General features: G+C 46.5%; 1 protein-coding gene across 1 annotated transcript in view; it reads right to left on the bottom strand.

Moving 5' to 3' along the window:
- The window catches only part of FNDC1 (fibronectin type III domain containing 1), a 109985-nt gene that overhangs the window by 57579 nt on the left and 26574 nt on the right, over positions 1 to 25832 (bottom strand). Inside the window, exons 2-5 of the mRNA XM_070376973.1 lie at positions 23292 to 23486; positions 21008 to 21094; positions 20512 to 20580; positions 1480 to 1686 (exon numbers count right to left, since the gene is read on the bottom strand). Coding sequence (XP_070233074.1) covers positions 1480 to 1686; positions 20512 to 20580; positions 21008 to 21094; positions 23292 to 23486 — 558 coding nt within the window. The remainder of the gene's footprint in view (positions 1 to 1479; positions 1687 to 20511; positions 20581 to 21007; positions 21095 to 23291; positions 23487 to 25832) is intronic.

Below are 25832 nucleotides of genomic sequence, written 5' to 3'. Positions count from 1 at the left end.
CTCAAACCTGCCCTGGTCAGTCTCCAGCCCCTTATCGCGTGTGCTGGGAGCTAGGCCATGACTGCATTGTGATGAGACCCCCGTATCCCCCTGGAGTCTCAGCAGGACCCAGTAGAATCATACCCTCTTCCTCGCCTGAGCACTGATTCAGTTAGGAAGGGAGTAAGACTAAGCAGTGGGGGAGGGCACAGTGCCTCTTGCTGGTGCACACCAAGCTGGAGGATTGCGGCAGGTCAGACCAAACCCCAGAGGCAGACAGACCTCATGGCCCCAGCAACCCTGGGCCCTCCACAACTCAGCCACAGAGGAGCGGAACAGACTGTATGCTCTGCAGCCCAGCTTCCCCTACAGGATGCGGAAGGAAAGGGCCCAGCCATGCTTGCCCGGTGCCTCCTGCCAAACTCATCATGTAGATAAGGGAGCGTAAAGGAAGGAGGAAAAGCAGCAGTGTTCTAGGGGTGCTGCAGGGTCTCCACCCCCAAGGAATGCCGGGAGCAAGGGCTCATCGCTGCCCCACCTCGGAGCATGGCCCGTGTCCACTCTCCAGGCCTGTTGATGAGCAAGGCAAGCAGGGCTCGAACCAGGCAACCAAGCTCACAACCTCTCCTGGTAAATGCTCCTTCAGCCTCCACGGCCGATGCTTCGATGCCTCCTTCAGAGGCATCAGAGTTTGCAAAGAGGAAGGAGGGCAGCCCTGGTCCACAGGCTCTATCAGCTGCCACCACACTTCATCTCAATGGGACCCAAGGTCCAATGCCCCAGGATCTAAGATGAAGCTTAAAAAGCTAAACGATGGGGCTTCCCTGATGACTCAGTGGTAAAGAATCTGCCTGCCAATGCAGGAGACATGGGTTCGATCCCTGATCTCTGGGAAGATCCCACAGGCCTCAGAGCAATTAAGCCTGTAGGCCACAACTATTAAGCCTGAGCTCTAGAGTCCACATGCCACAACTACTGAAGCCCACACACCCTAGAGCCCATGCTCCGCAACAAGAGGAGACACTGCATGAGAAGCCCGTGCACTGCAGCCAGAGAGGAGCCCCCGCTCGCCACAGCTAGAGAAAAGCCCGCGCAGCGATGATGACCCAGCACAGCCCAAAATAAACAAATGAAATTATATTTTTAAAAAAGCTAAATGGTGAAAGCAGAGCCAAGATGGGAAAAGCATTTAGGCTCACCACCACCAACCGCCCCCCAACCCCGGCACATCCAGAAAACCGACCCACATCATGGCATCAGCACGACCCCGATCAGGAAGCTGCTGATGGACACTTGTTGGGCGGCCTTGTCCCACCGATAATGGAAGGTGAAAAGGACGGAGGCGTGGAGGGAAGGCAGAACAATGAATTTCCGAATAACTGCAACACCTGGAAAATGAACATCACAGCCGAAAGACAACTTTCTGTTCAAAAGAGCTTCAAGATCTAAAAATGATCGCCAAGATCATTAAGACATTAAGGCAATGAACATGAAACTCACCTAGCTTTTTGATTTCGTGCGTTCGCTCGTCTCTCGTCAGTGGTACGTAATTCATCTTCCGGCCACTTTCTCCGTAGCCCAGAAGGAAGCCCCGGGATCGGCGTGGACTCTTGGCTCCAGACAGGCGCGGTGCCTTCCACGCCACGGACAGCCGGTCGTCGGAGGAGCGGACTCGGACGCGCAAGGGCTTGTTGGGCACGTCCTTTTCTTAAAGAGGACATGACACAAGACCGTTAAACAGCAAACCCCAGAGCTCCCGACAGAGGAGGGAAAAGCGTGCCCAAAGATGGAGCCACAACAATCAGCAGCTGGGCTTAAGACATCCACTTTGGGTAACCAGTTCTAGTAAGAACATTCTTCCCCCAAGGGTATCAACAGTTGGTATCCACCCCACACAGGAGGCCGAGAGGTCTCAAGGATTTAAAGTGAAAACATACCATGTGTGAGACTGCCAGCCAGAAATCCTGGATGCTTTACAGTGTTCCTTTTCATCTATTTCCTCTTGCCCCCTTAAAGCCAAAAACTATATATCCTCTGGTGAAAGCAAAGGGTCAGCATAAAATATAGCAAACACACTTTCATGCTATTTTTAACTGTCCTCCTGGAAGCTTTTCCTCTATAAGTTTGGGGAAAAAAACTGGGCTTTCCTTGTCTTTATGGGGACTCACTAAGAGCTCAATCCTGCTTTCTGGTTTTGATCTTAATTTCTCTGGCGTGTCCAAGTTGTGCCCCTTCAGACAAACCCTGCTGCTATGCCCCACATCTGCTGTTGCCTTCCTGCTAAATTAATCCATTTCCAGCACTCTTACTAAGCTGATAAGTCTCAGGAGTCACTCTCATAGTTAACATTCTCAAAGCAAGGCCAGTATTTAATGTTCGAAGTTTTGCTTTTCCATCGATTAAGAGCTGATGATACGTTTGGGAACAAGGGCTACAGACTACGTGATAACTACACTGCCTGTTTCTGACAGCGGGCCACGTTCTAGCCCTTTCGTGGGATCCAGTGACCCAGTGAGTGTCTCTCTGGCTATGTAAGCCAGGTTTATTTCCCAAGCATCGTTCCTCCCCTACATACATCACCCCCATCACCAATTCTAATTTTACTAGACTGGAAAATTCCCACCTAAGTGAATATTTTAACACTAACTAAAACAAAACAAACAAACAAAAAATGTCATGAGTTGGCGTGAGTTTCAACAGCATAATAATAGCCATTGGAAATGGTTATGCCAAGAAGTCAGTCACCAGACTGTGTCTTCAAACCAAAAGGAATATCCTTTTGTATATTAGCTGCAGCTACCTAATCAGTCACTGGGCACCCTCATTCCTAAAGGCTGCTAAAAGAATATCATATCATGGTTCAACAAATATTTTCCCCAATACACAAAGCAGTGATTATGGAGATTTTTTTTGTTTTTAATCCCACAGCACAGTCAATAAACTAACTATTTAAAATTTTGTCTTGCACCCTGGTGATGTGAACTCAACTCAGCTTTATTCCAAGTTCAGAGATGGGCTCTCCATTTCAAGAATCTAGCCTCTATAAAAATTAGGGACCACCAAGCAATATGGAAAGGACAAATATGCACATCTCTATAATTGAAAAGAAAATTTGTCTCAAGTGTTCAGTACGAATAGTCCAATTCATTAACAGCACAGTACTGATTCATGGAATGAGTTCCTACATTAATCCGATGAGTTGATTTTGCTTATGAGTCCCAATGGGGACCTCTTCCTTCATACTCCTAAGAACAGGACGCTCAATGTTTCTAGAAAGATCCAGACTGTCGAATCTCATTAAGCGCTTGCATTATCTGTGGGTGACTGTGGATTTTCTTCATCAGCATGTGTCACTGCTGAACAGACCTTGTCCACTTGTGGGGCTAGGGTAAGAATCGTTTTTTAAAAGCTGGTAGTGAAAATATCTGGTAAAAACGACTCACAAGATGCAAAATCTAGACAAGGGGCGGCATGCTTAGTCTCGATGAAACTTTGGTTTGGTTTTTGAAGTCAGCACATTTTTGGACAACGTGCATCAGAACAAAATAGACAACCAAATTTAACTTTTCAGGAATAGTGTTTGCATCATTTTCAGCTTTGTGCAAAGTTATGAAACTTGACGTGAGCCATAGGCAGGGGAACAGAGGTCAAGAGAGGAAATTTTAAAGGAAGCAGAAAACTTGGCTTCATTCTCTTTACATCTTCCGAGTCAAGTTGTACTCTGTGTGCCTCCAACACAAACTATCACCACCTACAGCACACTGTTTTATCAGAAGCCCCTCTGATGAGCGAGCCCACAGCCTCTCCCAGGTAAACCCCCTGAGGCTGGCGTTTGGTTCCAGAGTGTCCAGCTTTGGGCAGGCATCAGGGCTTTCGTTTTTTTTTAAGAAGTCTATAACGTGAAAATGATGTCTGCCTAGAGAACTGACTTATGAATAGGGCAGTGGGGAGGAAGGAGAGGGTAAGATGAATGGGGAGAGTAGCATGGATGCATATACACTACCATATATAAAATAGACAGCCAATGGAAATTTGCTATATGACTCAGGGAACTCAAACTGGGGCTTTGTAACAACTAGAGGGGTGGGAATGGGCGGCAGGTGGGAGAGAGGTTCAAGAGGGAGGGGACATATATACACCTAGGGCTAATTCATGTATGGCACAAATATTGTAAAGCGGCTAGGCTTCAATTAAAAATAAATTATTTAAAAATTCTGTCTGCTAATAATACATGGTATTCATTTACTCTTAAGAAAAGCTCATACCTCCTCGAGGGACCCTGGGTGATGCAGACGTGAGAAATGACACCTGCTCGAGCTGCCACAGGCCATTTGCACTGCTCTTCTTCCCAGCAGGACTGGCAGGCTCCCCTCCACCCCCACGGCGGGCACAGGCTACCTCCTTGGGGCAGCGGCAAATGTGGTGGGTGTCCAGGGTGCTGTCACCAATGTGCCCAGCCTCAGGGTTGCCCTCTCCACTCACTCTTGTCCTAAAGCCCTGAGTGACACAACCACTCTCCCCACCACTGCAGAGAGCCACCCATCCGTCTGGGACTTCTGGGATGATCTCCAGCAACATGGGCAAGTTGACCGAAAACACATGCATGGGTCTAACAAGATTCAGCTAAGCAGTAAATCACTGAGCAGAGATGGCGTCCCGGCTCTGTGGCCCGGCCCCCGCCCTGAGACCCGGCCAGCTCATCTACTTCACAGTGGAGCCAGCATCGGTGGAGAGCAAGCCTCGCCTCGGGGCCTTGGGGCTTCCCTGGTGGCTCAGACGGTGAAGTATCCACCGACAGTGAAGGAAACCGGGTTCAATCCCTGGGTCAGGAAGATCCCCTGGAAAAGGGGATGGCTACCCACTCCAGTATTCTTACCTGGGGAATTCCATGGACAAAGGAGCCTGGTGGGCTACAGTCCATGGGGTCGCAAAGAGCGACTAACACTTCTTCTTCATTTGGGGAGTGTGGTGGGCCTGTGCTCCAGAACAAATAACCCCTGACACTCAAGAGCAAAATTTCAAACAAACAGAAAGGAGGAAAAATACCACTGGGATGTCCTGAAGTGCCGGGGTCCCTGAGGAAGAGGAAGAGGGGAGGTTCCAAGAACAAGGGACTCTGTCCCAGACGAAACAGGTTTTGGCCTGAGATCCTGGCCCAGGCCAGGCCCACTAAATCTCAGCCACACTGCCCAGTGGCAGGGACAGCAGCAGCCCCCTCGGACCGCATGGGCTCCCCCCAGCCCCAGGCTCCGGGCTGCAGTCCAACCCTCCACACCAGGGTTCGAAAACAAAGCCAGGCCTGCTGAGCAAGCTTTGGCAACAGGGCTGAGGCCAGCCCTATGACCAATCACACTTCTCTTCTACAGAGAACCTCACACTTGGTTACAAGCTCTTGCTTGGTTCGTTTTAACTGTCCTTCCAACATCTCTCAGGCGAGGAAGTCAGATGTCACAATCCCCACAAGAAGACTGAGGATCGGGAGGTGAAGTACCTGACCCACGGCCGCATGGCTAAGTGCCAAGCAGCAGGCTGAATGCAGCCACCCTGATGCCAGCCTCCCCGCTTGTCCACCGAGCCCCGTCCGCTCATGCCATCCCAGCAGCCACCCAACCTCTTCTGCTAATAAACGTGAAACATGGGTTCTAAGCTGGACAGGCCCCCTTCCAAGTGTGAGCATACTGCCTTGCACAGTAGGCCTCACATTTGCAGGTATGTGTTTTGGTTTTTTTTAAAAAACTCCTTGGATAGCAAGGAGATCCAACCAGTCCATCCTAAAGGAAATAACCCTGAACTGGAGGGATTGATGCTGAGGCTGAAGCTCTAATACTCTGGCCACCTGACGCAAAGAGCTGACTCGTTGGAAAAGACCCTGATGCTGGGAAAGACTGAAGGCAGGAGGAGAAGGGGACGACAGAGGATGAGATGGTTGGATGGCATCACTGACTCAAGGACATGATTTTGAGCAAGTTCTGGTAGATGGTGAAGGGCAGGGGAGCCTAGCATGCTACAGTCCATGGGGTCATAAAGAGTTGAACACAACTAAGCAGCTGAACAACAATAACAGTTTTGAGTTGGGGTATAGCCGGTGAACAATGTTGGGATAGTTTCAGGTGAACAGAGAAGGGATCCAGCCAGCATGTATACATTTTTTTCAGTGGATCAGACAGTATAACTAAGGAGCCAGAGAAGCTACTCAGCAGGTTGTCCTTAGCAACCAGAGAAGGCCACCGACTCTAGAAACCAGAGTGAGGTGACAATGTCATTCCGCTGTACTCAGCCCTAAAGCCAGCCCCAATTTTTTCAAGTACTTTGAAAAGTTCCTTTCTTTAATGCTCTGGATGAAACACACCATCAATTAGCTTTTATAGATCTTTTCTAGATCGTCTGGGAGCCTTCTTTTAAGCTGATGTACACATGAAGAAAATCTGTTCCTGTGGTTCAAGTTCACTCGCAGTGAGATTTCCTAAGTGTTTTCTCTAAGCTGTGTGTGATAGCCCCACAGAAGCCTTCTGAAAATTTTCTAATAAATCCCTGTAAGCCTTTTCTCTTGAAAACAGGAAGTCACCATTGCCAAGAGGAATGATGTTCACATCCACCCGTGCTAAGTATATTTTGAACCTGGCAGGACACACTCCCTCCATTGCTCTGGAGACCATTCAACCAGGTAGATGTTGCTCAGAATGAATTGATCTCAGAAGACTTACATCGATTAATCACACACCGTCCACTAAGCACGTCAGTGAGGTGAAACGCTTCCCATGTAAACTACAACCAACATCTGAAAGCCAGGCAGAATTAGAACATCTCCCCTGATGAGTACTGCCAGCTATGCAAATTGGCAAGTATTCTGAAATCATAGGGAGTCAAAAAAATCTGTTCTTTTCACACACAAAAAAAATCCAAAATTCAACATGATGCTTTCTTTGCCCATTTACAATTCAGCGCTATTAAACGCGTAGCTTCTGAATTGGGCTTCCATGGGCTCGAAAGCCAGGGTCTGAATCTGAATCCACGTCTCACTGCCTTTCGAACTTCAGCTTCCTCCTTGGTCAAGCAGTGTCTCTGTTACTGGGTTTTGTAATTCACACTGTCCTGACATCTATCAAGGACACATTAAGTGCTCATTGTGTTTGTGATCGGTCGTGATAAAAACCCTCTTTTATCAGATTCATGGTGGGCAGCCAGCTCCTTTCAGAAGGTGAGCTGTGGTTGCATCAGAGTTTTCTGTGCGCACAAAAAAAAAAAAAAAATGTGTTTCAAAGAACGTGATAAAGAATCCACCTGCAATGAGGGAGACTTGGGTTCAATCCCTGGGTTGGGAAGATCCCCTGAGAAGGGAAAGGCTACCCACTCCAGTATTCTGGCCTGGAGAATTCCATGGACTGTATAGTCCACGGGGTTGCAAAGAGTCGGACACGACTGAGTGACTTTCACCTTCAGAACCAGACGGTTGCAAAAGAAGTGGACTTCTTGCCAAAGACTCTACACTGAAAGCCTTCTCATATACGAGGCTGTCGACACCCAGCTGGCTTTGTTTGCACCATAAGCGGAAAGCACCATTCCTCGTCCTTGTTAGCATCTCACAGTCACACCACTCTGAGCCGGCCCCTCCTCTTCATTGGAATGAAAGTCCATGGCCCCGGCTGTCTGGTGACCACTTTCCCTGGCTCGGTCTCAACTAGCAGGACATTCCTGTTTCCAGGAGAACGTGAGGGATCCCTCAGTCGATCCCTCAGTCTAGAGCTTCAGAGAGCAAGTGGTTTGTCCCACTGACCCACCTGACACCCACTGCACTGGCCTCCAAGCTTCACGCAGACGGGGCAGTAAGAGCCGCCCTTCCCCTCGCCCAGCCTCGGCCCCAGGCGGCCTCCCCACCCTTCCCAGGCATCAGACCTCAAGGCCACCAGGGACACTGGTCTGAGGGTGGGAATCCACCCACGAGGCTGGACCACAGTCCTCACACTGCACTGTGCATCAGAACACCTTGGCAGTGGGTAGGAGGGGACTTGTGGAAGCACACCCCCTCCCACCTGTATCCAGGACAGGTGAGATTCGGGAGCTTCTGTGCACTTGCGATGAAAGAGCCTGATTAGGAAGAGGTGAGGGGGCGTGGCGGGGAGGGAAGGTGCACTGCGGGGTGGGGAGGGGGAATGACACCAGCTGTCTCAACCAGAGGAACCAGACACATGCCTGCTGCCCCTATGCTGAGTCTGGGTGCCCTCCCCGCCGATGCTGGCCAAGGCCAGAGTACGGGCAGGTTGGCAACACCTGACAGCCTTGGTCTGTCATGGGCTCCTTCTTCCCAGGTGAATTCCCACACTCAGTCCCGCTGCAACAGTCCCCCTGCAAAGGCTCCCAGAGCTCTTCTCCCCAACAACCAGATGTGCAACACTTACTCTAAAGTCTCCCGTTAATGCCCCAGTCTCCTCTCCAATCAAAGCCCTCTGTACATTTAACGATGCACTGAACTGCAGTTTATTTGGACAAGCCCAGCTATTTAACAAGAGAGTGTTAGACACTCAGTCATGTCCGACTCTTTGCGACCCCATGGACTGTAGCCCACCAGCCTCCTCTGCCCACCGGATTCTCCAGGCAAGAATGCTGGACTGAGTTGCCATTCCCTTCTCCAGGGCATCTTCCCGACCCAAGGATCGAATTTGTGTCTCTCTCATTGCAGGCAGATTCTTTACCATCTGAGCCACCAGGGAAGCCCAAGAAGAGGAAAGGAAATCTCATGCCTTCACTTCAAAACAGTGTCTGTCAGAGCATCACCAACCTTCATCATCGACTGGATCCCTGCCAGGTAAGGCAGTGGACAAGCATCCTCATGATAACCCAATAAACACCCCATTTACGGACAACGGAAGTGAGGCTCCAAGAGAGTAAGGGAGAATCTCCAAGCCAGACAGCATCAGGCACCCAGCTGGCATTGGAACCCAGGGCTTTTGGGGCTGCATCCCTGGTTCTCTCCACCCCTATTTAGAAGCTCACAGTGGTTGCAGAGTTGGTGTCACCTGCAGCCACACTGTGGCATACACACAGTGCCCGTCTGGGAGAGTGTCCCCCTGGGAGCCCCTCTGGGGAAGGACTGCTCTGTGGAGCCAGGCATCACCGTCTATCTAGGACTGCCATATCATGAGCATCTCTGCATTCAGAAGATGCTGGCTAAGTTCCCAAGGGCCTGGCTGCCCTCCAGGGAATGTGGGTCCATTCGTCCCATCAGAAGCCATTCATCACACCGTTCCCCTTACATTTACCCACGTTTCAGTCTCCCAGGGCTTGGCTGCCTGCTGGGGAAGCAGAGTGGACACCAAGGGGAGAATTAGACTGACAGGCACGAATCTCAGCATCCTTTAGAGACACTGGCACAGCGCCCCTAAGCCATCAACCGGAGTCGGTCCATTCCTGCTGCTTTTTCAGGGATTGGGAGAAAAGAGAAGTTCTTGAAAGAAAAATAAAGAACCTTGATCGCCCCCAAGTAAATCAGTGCCAATTACTAATGATAGTAATGTTAGGACTGTGGAAGCCCTTTATGAAGCGTGTAAAGCTAACTTTCAAAGCAAACAAACCTCAGAGCCACCAGTTTAAGATTTCTACCGCCCCCCTGCCCAGTTCTTCATGGATTCCTCTTCCCTGCTTCCTAGGGTCATGCGGGGACATCCTGGCTGTCACCAGATGAGGAAGCTACAGGGAACCCAGGGACAGTGTAGACAGAGGCCAACCCCACAGGCTGACACAAGGCCGCCAGCATCTGAGCCACAAACGTGGTCCTCAAAACTCCAGCAGGACCATCTCAGAAACAAAGCAGATGCTCCAGCCGCCCTGGGACCACTCCACTCCAACCATCTTGTTTGACTTGGCTGTTTCACAGAAGTGCTGGATCACTTTACCGCTGCACAGAGCCCCTCACGCTCTTCACTGAGGTTCATGTAACATGGAAGAAAACAAACTCGGCCCCCACAAGCCTGGAGCATTGGTAACTGATCCACAATCTCGGTTTTATCTCAAAATTGCATTTAAATTGTATAGACTACCCTATAATATTTTGGTTTGTCTTCAGAGTCAAAAATAACATTTTAAATGACCGGCCACCAAGAAAACACTTCCCATTGGACCTGCCTGGTGTCTCTGCCAAGAAAATAGTTCCCGTCATGCTTTCCTGGCAGTGCGATGTTCTCGCAAGTTCTGAGGACCCAGTTTGAGAAGCTTCAAAGAATGACTGGGATATCAGCAGCTCCAGGATGTCATCCAAAAAGGTCAACAGTTACTGACCTTGATCCCAGTGAGTGAAAGTCACTCAGTCCTGTCTGATTCTTTGTGATCCCATGGACTGTAGTCCGCCAGGCTCCTTTGTCCATGGGGATTCTCTAGCCAAGGATACTGGAGTGGTTTGCCATGCCCTCCTCCAGGGGATCTTCCCGACCCAGGGATCGAACCCAGGTCTCCTGTGTTGCAGGTGGATTCTTTACCGTCTGAGCCACCAGGGAAGCCCAAAGGCCCTATAATCCCAGCGGTTATATGAACATCAGTGAAGACTACACCACCAATGTCACTGCACAGGACCAAGGCGGCAGAGGCCGAGTCACCCCCAGACGGTGGCCAGCAGGACATTAACAACAGGGGCAAACTCTACACAGGAACTCAGCGGCCCTACAACCGTCTGCATGGACACGCCCCTCAATCTCACAGATCATAAAACCTTTGAGGGACTCTCTGTGTCCGTTAGGTCAGCAGTCTCTCCACTGCCACGCAGGCAGAGCTAGCTAAGGTCCCTGCCTCCTACTCAGGGCAGTGGCTCAGCGATAAGCCTGGAACAGCGATATCAGTTGCCAAGGTCCTCAGCCACCTGCACCAGGGGTGAGCCCTAGCCTGGCCCCAGCTCCCTTGTTCCCCATCCCTGGCCCAGCCCTCACTGACTTAGCGTGGAAGGCAAGAGGGGAAATCTTGCAGGGGACCAGCTGTAAAGGTTCCTCTGTGAAACTTTACATGATGAAAAAAGGCATCATTGGAGCATCTGATCTGGACCCATCTGCTGGTGCTTCAGTTTTCAGCGGCACTTCCTGAGGGCCCCGGAGGAACCCAGAAAGCAAAGGAAGCGAGCCTCCTTTTCTGAGTTCCTCAACGGCTGAAATGCGGACCTCTGGTGTTTCCTCACCTCACTGTGGACACAGAGACAGCCTCCTGGTCGAGGTAAGCTAAGAGAAAGGGGTGTTAGATGTCCTAAGGGAAAATTTTCCCAGGTTTTTGCAGCTTGGTTTGTTTTGTCTAAAGCTCTTCTGCATTTGTTTCATTTGGGAGCCAAAGAGTTGGCGACGCAGTTGTCCTCTAGAAATGAAAGCACTTTTTCTGTTAAACAGCTATTGGTTAGCTCAGTTTTTAGTGCTATCCAACGTGTCACCTGCAAAGAAAGGTCCAGTTACAATACCTGAATAGGTTGACAACTGAGCAAAGAAAGTGGTTTCTTTTGGGAAAGATGTCTACACGCCCAGATATCCTTTATAAGAAGCTGCACCCCTCTTCAAGGGCATCACCTACTGCTCCTCCCTGCCCTCCTCCGCCCTCAGACACCAAAAGAAAAGCCAGTGACAGATACTCAGAAAATGGCATCCAGCCCCCAAGATGCTGGCTCCACCAGGACATTGGGTTTGTTAACTACTGCAGGTTCCTCCAGGAGGCAAGGGCAAGGTCGGCTGACGTTGCACCCAAGGCCCACACACGAGGACTGTGGGGACAGTTCATCTTCCCAGCCGCCCACAGCCCCTGCCCATTCCATCAAAGCGGCCACTCCTCAGCCTCTGAAACAAGCACCCGTCCGTTGGAGGGAAGGGCCTCGCTCCCCGTTATCTGCGTCTTAAGGATTCACTGAAAGGAAAAACTATGCGCAGATATTCTCATTCATCAGTGTAGACAGGGAGATGAAACACCGCAAAATGTGGGTTTCAGCCCTGGTGTCCAACAACTTCTGCCTCCTCCAGGCAGCTGGCCCGTGCTAAGTCCTTCCCACAGCACCCTTGTCTGGGATGGAACTCAGGAGTCCCGCCCAAGAACATCTGCACGCAAGCCTCTCTTGCCTACTTTTTAGAATAAAAGAATGGACTCTGAGGTTGATGAAGTCTAACCACATTCTAACCACATGAAGAACTGATGCTTTTGAACTGTGGTGTTGGAGAAGACTCATGAGAGTCCCTTAGACTGCAAGGAGATCCAACCAGTCCATCTTAAAGGAAATCAGTCCTGAATATTCATTGGAAGGACTGATGCTGAAGCTGAAACTCCAATCCTTTGACCACCTGATGCAGAGCTGAGTCACTTGTAAAGGCCCTGATGCTGGGAAAGATTGAAGGTGGGAGGAGAAGGGAATGACAGAAGATGAGATGGTTGGATGGCATCACCAACTCAATGGACATGAGTTTGGGTGGACTCCAACTCATGGGTGGACATGAGTTTGGTGATGGACAGGGAGGCCTGGCGTGCTGCAGTCCGTGGAGTCGCAAAAAGTCGGACACGACTGAGCGACTGAACTGAACTGAACCACATTATAATGTGAGAGGCAGCTTGGAAACCAGCACCCAGATAAAGAGATCTGAGCCATGGAAGGATAAAGATCTGAACGTGGAGGGAGGTGAGCTCACAGCAGGTGGGCCTGACTCCACAGAGCAACCAGCCCTGAGGAACTCCGGTCTCCAAATGCATTTAACACCATCCTTCACCCAGGCCCCTCCAAAGAAACAGTGGGCAAGAACCAGGACCGCTGACTAGTGACAGCACCATTCTAGGGGGACCAAGCAGCCTGCTGGGGCCACCCCTACAGTCAGTGGCTGAATGAGATGGAGGTGCCCGAGCTACTGACATACAGTTCAACTTCCTGGGCATGGATGTGGAGCAGAAGCAGCCTCTAAATGCATTTCACCCAGTAAACAATCCTTGAGCGCCTACTTTGTGCTCAGCCCAGGCTCTGGAGATATAAAAATGAGTTGTCCTGCCCTCGAGGAGCTCACCCCCCCAGGTCAGGAGCCAGAAACCAGGTCTGCCCTCCAAACTGCATACTTTAAAAAATCTAATAATTGCATGAGAGAGCTACTGAGAAAAATAATGTCATAGACATTATTAATTCCCTGTGGGCCAGAGACTTTTTAAATTGAAACTAGTATATGAAAAGAGGATGGTCTTTGATTCATAATTAATTTTAAAACTTTGGAGCAGGGAATACTTAAAGCTCAAGTCCGGCCCACAGCAGCCAGGATCTGGCTCCAGGTTACACGGTAGTGCCCCCAGGGCAGAAGCAATGGAGGATGTGGTTTGCTTATCGCTGCACTTCAGCGGCTCCTCTTACCCAGTCATACCAACATGGGTCAGTTTAAGTGAGTTAACATGGTGTCTCCTTGGCTCATTTGGCAGAAAGCCTGCCATTTGCACCCAGAGAAGGAAGGCAGCACTTCCAGTGTATCACTGGAGACGATTCTTTATCCTGTGCGCCTCTGTGTATTCACTCACAACCTCAACACCCAGAATCTATAATTCAGTGTTTCTTCCTTGGCCAAGATGAGTTCAGGATTTGCTGGGCTAAAACATTCTCAGTAGGGTGGAGACCAAGGCAGTCATTTCTCAGCAATGGTTCCCAAGGGCTTGCCAAGCTTAGGACCACTCATTCAGAGTGCCTTAGTGTTGTTAATTCATGAAATGTCAGAGCTGAAAGGAACCCTAGAACCTTAAAAGGAAGTTTAGAACCTGAGAGGGTTCTTAGAAAGGAGCCTGGAGCCTATTTGGGGAGCCCCATCATTGTATGGCTGAGACGTCTGAAGGGTCTCGCTGTTGACTGAGCCTGATTCTGGGGTGTAAGAGTCAGCGGTGCAGATGGTTATGGTTGGATGGATTCATTATGCTGTTAAACCAAGAGATTAGGGAAGGAGGCAATCTCAAAACAGTGGGATTAGAGTTTTCAAATACCACATCAGTCACATCTACATAGGAACTTCCCTGGTGGCTCAGAAGGTAAAGAGTCTGCCTACAAGGCAGGAGACCCAGGTTCAATCCCTGGGTCAGGAAAATCCTCTGGAAAAGGAAATGGCACCCCACTCCAGTACTCTTGCCTGGAAAATCCCATGGACAGAGGAGCCTGGTGGGCTGCAGCCCATGAGGTTGCAAAGAATTGGGCACGACTGAGCGACTTCACTTCACTTCACATCTACATAAACAAACTAGCAAGAAAATGCACCTGAAGATGGGTGCTCATTTTGATGAAGTACTGATTGAAAAGATCAAAACACATGCTTGGACATCTTTCCTGGTATATCCACAGATATGTCCTATGACAGGACTGCCAAGGAAGAAGTGAAAGATGCCAAGCTTCAGTTTTCAGGTCTCATAGTTTCACTGTCAAATAATTTGACAGCTGCCCAAATTAGATTTTGAGCCAGGACCTACAGGGGAGGGGAGGGCTCCAAGGATGAATCCAGAACAGCCCTTGGGTCCTAACCATACTTGCAAAGAAGCTCTCTGTATATGAAGTCAGCCTGAGAGAGAAGCGGTAATAGCAACCTTTCCTCAGAGCCAGGAGAAGGGAAGGAAGCCATGAAGGCTTAGAAGTCAAGGGAGGGGAGACAAGAGATGTCACCCCAATGACCTTTATTTCCCAGGGAGACAGGAAGCAAGGTCAGGTGGGAGGGCAGATCAGGAGGGGAAGGCAGGTGGAGTAAGGAACTTGAAGAAAATGGCCAAGTTTTGGAGAGAAAGAAAGGAAACTGAGAAAGGACAAACAGAATAATCTCCAAGCAGAACCCAGGGTCCAGATGAACTTAGAAAACCAGCTACAGGAAGCTGTCACAAGGTGGATGAGCTTAGTTCTTATTTCTCCCACAGGCTCAGCAATTAGCACACAGAAAGGAAAACCAGACAGCCAGGGATAGGGGGCAGCTGGCATGGCTGTGCTGACATGAGTGTGGTGAAATGCTGGCACCAAGATAAAATAAGCCAGAAATGGGCCAGGAGACAGTTTCTGGAGTCTGGCAATGGGAAGTGTCTACAGACCCGAAGCCTGGACAATCTAATGACATGACAGCACTGAAAAATTTCATGATTCTAGGTTTTGGAGGGGAGCAGCTTCATCCTAGGGAACAGGAGTGGAGACTGTCTAACGGATTGTCAGCACTGAAGTTGTGCAGTCTGGGACGCCAGTGTGGAGATGCACATAATGAACCACGTGCCTTCAAGCTGTTTGGATTCGGGGAGCAGCCTGGAGGTCGGGGTGACCGTGATAAGGAAGGGAATGGCTGGACCACGGGAATCATGCTGGTGAAAACGGCCTAAGAGGGAGCATCCCTGGTGGCTCAGTGGTAAAGAATCATCCGCCGATGCAGCAGTTCAGTTCAGTCGCTCAGTCATGTCCGATTATTTGTGACCCCATGAATCACAGCACGCCAGACCTCCCTGTCCGTCACCATCTCCCGGAGTTCACTCAAACTCATGTCCATCGAGTCGGTGATGCCATCCAGCCATCTCATCCTCTGTCGTCCTCTCTTCCTCCTGCCCCCAATCCCTCCCAGCATCAGACTCTTTTCCAATGAGTCAACTCTTCGCATGAGGTGGCTAAAGTACTGGAGTTTCAGCTTTAGCATCAGTCCTTCCAAAGAACACCCAGGGCTGATCTCCTTTACAATGGACTGGTTGGATTTCCTTGCAGTCCAAGAGACTCTCAAGAGTCTTCTCCAACACCACAGTTCAAATTCATCAATTCTTCAGCACTCAGCTTTCTTCACAGTCCAGCTCTCAACATCCATACATGACTACTGTAAAAACCATAGCCTTGACTAGACAGACCTTTGTTGGCAAAGTAATGTCTCTGCTTTTCAATATGCTATCTAGGTTGGTCATAACTTTTCTTCCAAGGAGTAAGCGTCTTTTAATTTCATGGCTGCAGTCACCACCTGCAGTGATTTTGGAGCCCCAAAAAATAAAGTCTGACACAGACACAGGTTCTAACCCAAGATCCCATGTGTCAAGGAGCAGCTAAGCCCGTGTGCCCCAACTATGGAGCCTGGGCTCTAGAGCCCAGGAGCCTCAATGCCTGAGCCCACATGTCACAATTACTGAAGCTTGAGTGGCCTAGAGCCCACACTCCGCAGCAAGACAAGCCACCACAATGAGAAGCCCGAGTACAACAACTAGAGAACAGCCCGCACAACAGAAGACCCAGGACAGCCAGAAATAAACAATTTTTAATGGCCTAAGAGAATTGTGAACTCTACGCTAAACTTGAGTCTGAGCTGTAATTTAACTGTCAAAAAAAAATTAGTAAGTTTCATGGACTAAAATAGAATGGAAAGAAAATATAAAGTATAAATCAAAGTTTTATTTCAGTTCTGGGTCTAGTGTGGGCTCCATCGATTGAGGAAAGCACAAAGGATTCGATTTTTAGAAAACCACGACATTACTAAAAATACTTATGAGCCTATTGAGAGCTAAAATTTCCCAGATGAACAGCTCGGTGAAAGCCCATGAACTACCCTCCGAGCCCGTGGTCTGGTTGGAAGCAGAGATGGACCGTGGTTCTCATCCTGACGCCCAGTGCCCAGCTCTGCACAGAGCAGATTACCCAGATCCAGTCATAGAAGAAAAGCAAAAACAACTTCAGAAAAGTCTGCAGGAAAGCTGAATAATAGGATTCCAATACGTGAAGGGACTTGTGACATCTCTCCCCCAAGGACAAACAAAGGGATATGGGTTTACATCTCAACAGGAGAGAGTTTACATTTAAATACCAAGACCACTTTCTAACAAAAAGATACGTGATGAGTGACCAAAGAGGAAGCCAAAACTTCTGCCCTAGAGTTGCATTTTTGCTTAGCCCTATAAGAGCATCCACATTTGTATGAGTGACCATCTGAAAATCACTCAGCTCCTGCCTGCCTCCAGGACTCACCGCACATTCTTCGTCCCCCCTCATGTGGCGTCCCAGACAGTCCCAGAGGGTCTCGGCCTGGTGCCACCATCTTGTTCTGTATCACAGTGCTGCTCATATTTCAAGGAATTTATGATCCTGTTACAGCCTAAACTTTGTCTCCCTCCCCTTTCAAATTTTTATGTTCAAGATCTAAGCCAAATTACCTCAGAATGGGACTGTGTTTGGAGCGTGGGCCTTACAAGGTGACTAAGTTAAAATGAAGCTACAAAGGTGGCCCTAATCCTATCTGACTGGTGTCCTTAGAAGAAGTAGAAATCTGGACACAGACAAGCCAAGGATTCATGGCCACAGAGGAAAGGTAAGCCAAAGAAAAAGACCTGGGAAGAAATCAATCCTGCTGACACCTTCATCTCGGACTTCGAGCTGCTAGAACTGTAAGGAAATAAATATCTACTGTTTAAGATAACCAGTCTCTGATATTTTGTTATGGCATCCCTACCAAACTCATACAGATTATATGCCTGACTCTCTGCTTGCATTGCTTACTGTCTTTCTTTCCCACTCTAATGGCAGAAAGTGAAAAGGAACAAAAGAACCTCTTGATGAGGGTGAAAGAAGAGAGTCAAAAAGCTGGCTTGAAACTCTACATTCAAAAAACTAAGATCATGGCATCCGGTCCCATCACTTCATCAAAAATAGATGCGGGAAAAAATGGAAGCAGTGACAGATTTTCTTTTCTTGGGCTCCAAAATCACTGTGGACAATGAATGCAGCCATTCATTAATTAAAAGACACTTGCTCCTTGGAAGGAAAGCTATGACAAACCTAGACAGCATGTTAAAAAGCTAAGCCATTGACATCACTTTGCTGACAAAGATTCATATAGTCAAAGCTATGGTTTTTCCAGTAGTCTGGTACAGATGTGAGAGTTGGACCATAAAGAAGGCTTCAGCACTGAAGAACTGACGCTTCTGAGTTGTGGTGTTGGAGCAGACTTTTGAGAGTGCCCTGGACAGCGAGAGGATCAGTCAGTGCTAAAGGAAATCAACCCTGAATATTCATCAGAAGGATCGATGCTAAAGCTGAAGCTCCAATACCCTGGCCGCCTGATACAAAGAGCCGATGAATTGGAAAAGACTCTGATGTTGGGAAAAGCTGAAGGTAAAAGGAAAGGGGGCAGCAGAGGATGAGATGGTTAGATAACATCACTAACTCAATGGACATGCATCTGAGCAAACTCTGGGATATAGTAAAGGACAGAGGAGCCTACAGTGCTGCAGTCCATAGGGTGGCAAAGAGTCAGACACTACTTAGCAACCGAATAACAATTACTGTCTTTCTTTCCCACTAGAATATAGTCTTAAGGCAAACCCTCGTCAATCTTATTCACTATTATATCTTTAGCACCCAGAATTGTGCCTAGAAAACCACATGCACTGAATGAATTAATTACATAACTAAAGTCCTATTTTTAAGTAAAGACAATGAGGTCAAGTTAGATGTCCAGCCAGCAAAGAGGCCTTCTGAAATCTGAACGGAAGCCACAGTTTCCAGCAGAATAAAAGAATGGATTTTCCTCTAGTTTCAAATAAACACTGGAAGAACGTGAGGTATTACAGATCAAAGCACAGGAGCTAACCCTTGGGGCCTCTCACCAGATGCAGATGCTAATATCTGCATTTCTAGGACAAATCCCTTCCTTTGTTGTTGTTGGGTTTCTTGGGTGTTTGCTTCTTTATTTTTGCATTTAAAGACTGTATTTTATTAAATCAAAATAGACTGTACATACATTTGAGGAAAAAAGCATTGTTTATAAGTGCAAGACACTATTCATTCTACCATGTTTGATGTGCAAATCAAAAATAGTACTTCTTTTGTTTAATGGGATTATCATATATTAACCATTCCTCAATAGCATAGCATATTTACCAGGCCTTATTTCAAAAGGTACAGATGCAAGGTTGGTCACTTATTGATAATTTCTCACAAATTATTTTTATTATTTTCATTAACAATGAAATGTCTTTTTTTTTTTTTTCTGGAGCTAAATCTATTCATTCTGGATATGCATTTTATTAAAGTTCTGCTTTACATCGTACACTGCAAAATTTCTTCCAGGATCTTTCTTAGCACCATGTATGACAAATACAGTGTTATATATTATAGCAGAGCATTCTTTGGCATCAAGAACCCACAGAGGCTCCTGCAGAGAGAGGTTAAAGGATCTCACAGTCATAAATCCAGTAGTGAACTGGGCTGTGATTCTCAATTCCCAGGGTTTCTATACCACATGCTTACTTAGAAAGGACACACACACACAAGCCTGTTTCTATTAAAGATGGCATAAGAAATGAACTACTTAAGAAAAAATATTACTCATTCTAAAACTGCCATTCAAAAACTTTATCAGGAAGATGATTAAAAATAAAATGGTTATTTAAAAGACAAAGTATAAGGCTCAAAGGCACAATATATCTGTCAGTAAAAGGTGTGAATGTTTACATGTGTATCTGTAGGAGTAGACAACCTCTGAAATAAACACCCTTCCTATTTTGCACATTTTCTAGGTGTACTACCTTCTGGACTCTTTCACTGTTCATGTCTTCCAAAGTTTGATCCTTGGCTTTACTCTTGTCTCTCCTAATTCTCAGCCTCTCATCACTCTTCCTACTTCAACTCTCACTCTTCAGCATGGCTCCTAACCCATGCCTACCTCTTGCCCTCATCACCAATCACCCATAAGACAGGTCCATTACATTAAGTCCAGCATATTTGAACAAGAACACATCACCTTTCCCAAAATTCAGTTTCTTTTTCAGGCTGTTTTGTTCTTCCAGTCCCTATTTTTATAAAATGGTCTTTGAAAACTGCCTACACCCATCAAATCTGACCTGAGAGGCAGATTATGGTCACTGGTTTCAACATACTCACCTTCCTCTCAACAATAATACCAGACTGGTGTATTTAAAAACACCATGCCTTGCCACATTGCCTTTAGGATATGTACTAGACCACACTCTGAAATAACTGCTTTCATTTTGCATTACTGTTTAACCATTAATTAAACATATTCGAGACACAACAAGAAATGTCAACACTTCTCTCAACAAGTAGAACGATACAGTCAGACAACACCCACATCCAAATGATAAAACACAGGTGAATACAAATATGGAGCAGAGATGGGAGGCAGATCATCGAACAGATCACAAAGTATCCCATGCATCAGAAAGGAGAGAAGGCCTGGATGCAGCACATTAGCCAATAAAGCCACTGTTTGGTGGGCTCCATTCATTTCTGCATCCACACACAGAAGAGCTGTAAATATCCTTATCAGGCCAGGACTGCCATCTCAACCACCATATTTGCCTGTTAACAGAGCAACAGCATCCCCAGATGTAGACAAGGACATACCCCCACACCAGAACATGAAAGAGCCGTGAGGAATGAGCAATACTGGCTGCAGTCTGGTCCATCCAGTGCAGTGCAGATCGACCAAAACGTGCGGCGTGTGTGTTAGTTTAGCAATGGGAACTAAATGAAGGTTTGTGAGCACATGTGTGTGACAGAAGCACAGCCCTCTTTCGAGATGGTGCTTCAGTGAAGACATGAACCGAATGAGCAAGTAGTACCTGTGACGGTTTCATTAAATGGTCCTGGACCCTTAATGGGAAAACCATCAATCTTGATCCATTCACCTCCTAAATTAGGAAAATGCAACTTGATCGTTAGAAAGGAGGACTACTTGATTTTCCACACTTCACTGCATCCCTCAATGTACATTTCAACGGTCTTCTCAACAATCTTCCAAAGGATCTGCTCAGGCCATCCAAGTGACCTGACCCCTAAACTGTATGGACAACACATATTTTCGGTCTTTTATACATGGTTAACTGTAGTGAGTACCCCCAAACTTAAGACAAAGCACTAGTAACCTATATCAAAAGTACTTTAGAAGAAGGGATAAATTTCTCCTAGTTTTCAATCTTTCAGCTTGCTATACAGGTCTAAAAATTTCTTGTTTGGGAACTCCTTAATGATTTCTAGATTTGCATTGACCTGAAGAAGCAAAGAATTTCCCAGTCTAAGTCACAAAAACATAGCCTCCAATTCTAAGGTAAGACTTACCAGGCAGGCTCTCCGCTCTGTAAACAGGACGGCTCACTCCATTGCTGTTTTCTGCAGTAACCAGCACAAAGTACACTACCCCCGGTTCTGAAACACACGGTTCATGTCAAGCCACCGTTTCACATCTCCAAGAACGACAGTTTAAGTCACTGTCTGCCTCATACCAGTTATAACCAAATATAAAAATCTGAATTAAGAGACCGGTCTAACTTCTCTCTTTTCTTTAATCAAAATCACTAACATTGGTCTCAGGCAATTGAAGCACATCTGACCAAAAGAACACAGAATTTATTTAGTACAAAGCACATGATATGTGTAATAAACCTGGATTCATGGGCAATCAACAAAAATAAGCTTTCGAGTTTTTTTAACATGAAATCAATGTAGGAAACAGACACACACTGTCCACTAAATGTTTTAACCTACAGTGTTAGTAACGACAAAGAAAACTTCCCAACCTCCAAAATAATTGTAAGAACATTTCCCTGTAACTCAAGAAATTTAGCACATGGGGAATCTACACTGCAATAAGTAGAACCTCATGAAATTTTCTTCTTTTCACAATAAAATATTTCCCTTACTATGTGTGCAGGTTTTCTTTGACTATTTCAACAAAAATAGTCAAAAGATATAGAAAAAACATTTCCCGAGACCTTGGAAATGCTATCCCTGAAATAATTGGACTACACTTTTTGACATGCATCTAGGGATCAAGGTTGAAGGTCTCTAGCTGATATCCTGAAATTGCTGGGATGCAAAAGAAAACCCAGATACCATGTTACAAAGCAAGGGTACCTTGAACCTACAGTTTTGAAAAGCAAAACTCTGGTAGTGCTGGTTTTCCCCAAAATGAATTATTATCATGTGAAAGATAAGCATAGGTGCCAACTCCTTTAAGAGATGAAAGCTTGTGGGCATTTGAGGGGATAAAGGGCTCGAGAGGTAAGAGTTCTGTCAAAGGCAATAACGATCATTGCATTTCTCCCAGTGAGGAACATTCCTTTCACAAAACTTCGGTTCTCAAGCCAGGGGCCCAGGACCAGTGACACATCTGGGACCCCTACTGGGCTCAAGACTGGTCTGCCTTCTATCTGACCATCGTGGGACCTGGTGGCATTTAAGGTTTGGCACGACCTGCTGGACCAACTGGGAAATGCTGTAGGTTTGGACAAAAAGCAAAACCAGGCATCGCCAGCACTTTCTCTCTTCATTCTGAGCTTATTCGTATTTCAAAGAAATTTCATCCAAATGTCTCTGTTTTGCTTCAGAAAACTTCTGATTTTCATCAGGAAGTTGCCGGGGGCAGGGTGCAGGGGAGGGGTGGGGATACTCTTGGTTTTCAGTGAGTTCTAGGGCTTTATTTTTGCATGTTTTTCTTCTTTGCAGTCAACCTCACAACCCAAGGGGTGAGCAAGAAACTGGGACCCTGCTCATGCCTTTGTGGGATAGAATCTCCATTTAACATCACAGTCGGATTCTGGGGCCCTAGTGATACAGAGGAGATTCAGAGAAATGTACGTTTAGCTGGAGCCATGAAGACAGGAAAGAGCCATGAGTTGGTTTTGATCCACTGAGGGAAAGCAGCAGAATGCTAACATGGCCAGGGGGACCTGGTTATCACAGGTGCTGACTTCTATGACTTCTGTAGGATCCATCTTAAGGCTGGACCACGGGATGGCTGTAGAATAAATGGGGTCTCAGGCCAGGGGGACTAAGAAAGGGGAATACAGAGGATCCACTGGAAGTAGCTCAAAGTTTAAGTTCAAAACCACCTACACCTGCACTGATACAACAATATATTTAGGTAAAATGTTAAATACTCCAAACTTGCAGAAGCAAATTTAATGGGGAGAAATGTTATATCTCTGAATCAGATATGGCAAAGCAAGACACACCATACACCCCTACAGGGACACATTGTTTAACTAACCCCTAATTATAAACTGGTTTATAAATTAGAAATCTCAAGGTCAGACTACAAACTTGTCCACTAGTCAAGTTTCTATGAGCTAAAAAAGAATCAACGTATATTCTAAAAGCACATCCAGAAACTAAGAATTGTTTCCTACATCAATTTGGAGAGAGATCCAGGAATTCAAATGCAGGATGGGAAGCCTATGAGCAAGATGAAGGCTGTTGTTTAACAGGCTCTTAACCTTGGCTACCCAAGAACCAAAGAACCACTGGGTGCCATTTTTGTCTCCCAAATAGTCAGCCTGAGAACGGAAGGAGAATGGAAGTGGACAGTTAGTTCTGATTGGGAACAAGACAGAGGGTCACTTACCCACATCCTCAATAAGGAAGGAGTGTGTCTCCGCATTCACCTTGATGTATTTAAGACTTTTCAGTGACTTCCCATAGGCAATGTTGTAATGCTCCACGGATCTATTGGTAGCATCTTTGGGTGGGTCCCACGTGACTTTCAGGCCCATTTTAGTGGACAGCAGTTTCACATGCCTTGGCTTCAGTGGGTGGTCAGCTATGCAAACAGCGCAACTATCAACTTACGAGAAGGGCAGACTGGGAAAACGAATGTTTTTCCAATGTTCTCTGACATGGTTAGTGAAAGAGCAAACGACTTTCCATCTGTCTGATCCTAAAGACTTTAAGTACCATCATGTTTGGACATCATGATAGTGTGACAGCAAAACAAACATACCAAACCCGCAACCTTTTATGTATTTCAGAGAACTGTGAGTGGTAAATTTAAACCCAAAGTGAAACAAATCAAAATAAACTCTAGGCATTCCCCAGCTTGATTGTGTTGCCTTGCTAGGACAAGATTAACAAAATAGTAATCTGACATATTCTCAGAAGCATTCATATATTAAATAAATTCTCAGGATTTGTCATGGTACAGCTGGACAATCTTTAAAGCCACCCTGAGAAGAACAACATAAAACTCTCATGATCAGGAAGAATATCCACTGTATCTAAAGGGGGATAAGAGAATCAGTCATTTCTACAAAGAAAACAAATCAAGGTCAACATCTTGAAAGACAGGCAAATCTCTGGTTTTAGCTGCAGGTCGCTAATTTAAATGTTTCCATATTTCATCTCAGAAGAAGACAGAAAAATTATCAAGAAGCACAACATTTTTATCTTCATGAAGTAAAGTTCCAAAACAGTGTTCTTGGTTTTCCAACTAACCAAAATGAAACATAATGTTTTGTCAAACACAATCTCTCAGCTCATAATATAACTGATATTGCAATGCAACATGATATAAATAGATGCTAAATATTCACACAGCAGTCAATGTAGGGGCAAACACCAATGCAAGGCATTCTCAGCTGGCAAAAAAGTAACCTAAAAAACCCAGAAACATTTAAACTTCAGAACACTTAGAAAAATGAATTTAGACTCTCATAGAAATGAGGGAAAGGGGAGTGTTTCATGACAACACATAGATTGGTTAGTATGTGATTTTTAACACTAATGAAGATTCTGAACAAAATAAGTATAGCTGATGCTAACATACATCACTTATTCTTCCCAAAATTACCCCACTGCCTTAGAAGGAAAATGATAAGAAAAAGAGAGAACTTCTGGGATCCCACTAAAGAAATTCAAGGAATGAAAAAATAGAGTATGAATATCATAATTTTTGAGGCACTAGAGAAAGAGTGTCCACTTTGGAGACAAAAACGCAATGTCAGAGGACAGGCACAGAGCAACCCCCAGAAAGCATTTCTTCCCCAACGTTTACAATCCTGTAAACGTGAGACGGGAGACATCAAGGACAAAAAGCTTAATGCCATCAGGGAAATTCTGAGTTGAGGAGACAGTAAAGACAGCCCACTAGCAAGCATCTGGATATTTAAAATTAGCAGTCATGGCGACTCTGCCTTAATTCTCATGAACCCTTCCTCACCTGCAAGGAACTTTGCAGGATTTTCTTGGCTGGAGGACAGGGGTTCCCTTTCCCCCGTTTCCTTTATTTCTCCCAAGGCTTCACTTTGAAAACCTCCCCGCTTTTCTGCCATGGTTTTGACCTTCTGTAGCTGCAGTCCCCGTTTCCTGCCATAGCAGAAATCATTCCCAAGAATCCTGTTCTTCACCCTGACCAAAATATCATGGAAACAAAGCAAGGTCCCTAACACCTCGAAATGGTTGGGTGACTCTCCTAAGGGAGAAAACAAATGAATGAATACGTGAACAACGCTTTTCTTTACAGTTCAGTTCTAACCCTCCCTTCAGGAAAGTTCGATCTCTCTAATGTGAGATTTGTAAAGCCCTAACACCATCATGTTTTCCGCTGTGCACGAGTGATTCAATCCATACACACTGACCTCGGTCTAAAGATGATTCCCGTTCATTACTGACATCCGAAAGGAGGAACAATCCATAAATACACTCGCTGTTCTTTCCTGCTCTGCCTCACCTCTGTCCTTGAACACGGCATGGAATCATTTCTAAGTCATATGAGAATCGCGGTCAAATGGTGCATCTGCCCAGGGTAAGGGGGACATTGAGAACCTCAAGGAGCTCCAATAAGATGAGGAAAGTGAAGAACAAGAGGCAAATCCCCCTGGGTCATCAAAACCAAATGCATACCACTGCATTCCGCTTACCCATCAGTTTCCAAGTGTGTTCGTGCAAGTTTGTTTGTTCTTCTCCTGCCAGTGATCAAGTACCATCAGTGTGTCTCAACACAATAACTGTCAGCATTTGTACACCAGAAAAAGAAAAAAAAACATCTGGTGTGAACCAACTCTAAAGTATAAAAATGGGAGAGGGAAATGGACAAGAAAAGGGAGCTTGAGTGCCTACCACCCACCACTCTCTGCCTGAAACTCACACTGCATGAGATGCTCTTAACACA

This window comes from Bos mutus, chromosome 9 (genome assembly GCF_027580195.1).
Source record: "Bos mutus isolate GX-2022 chromosome 9, NWIPB_WYAK_1.1, whole genome shotgun sequence".
In the NCBI taxonomy this organism is placed as follows: Eukaryota; Metazoa; Chordata; class Mammalia; order Artiodactyla; family Bovidae; genus Bos; species Bos mutus.
Note: the sequence above shows the minus strand (reverse complement) of the source record. Positions and strands in the feature narration are given on the sequence as shown.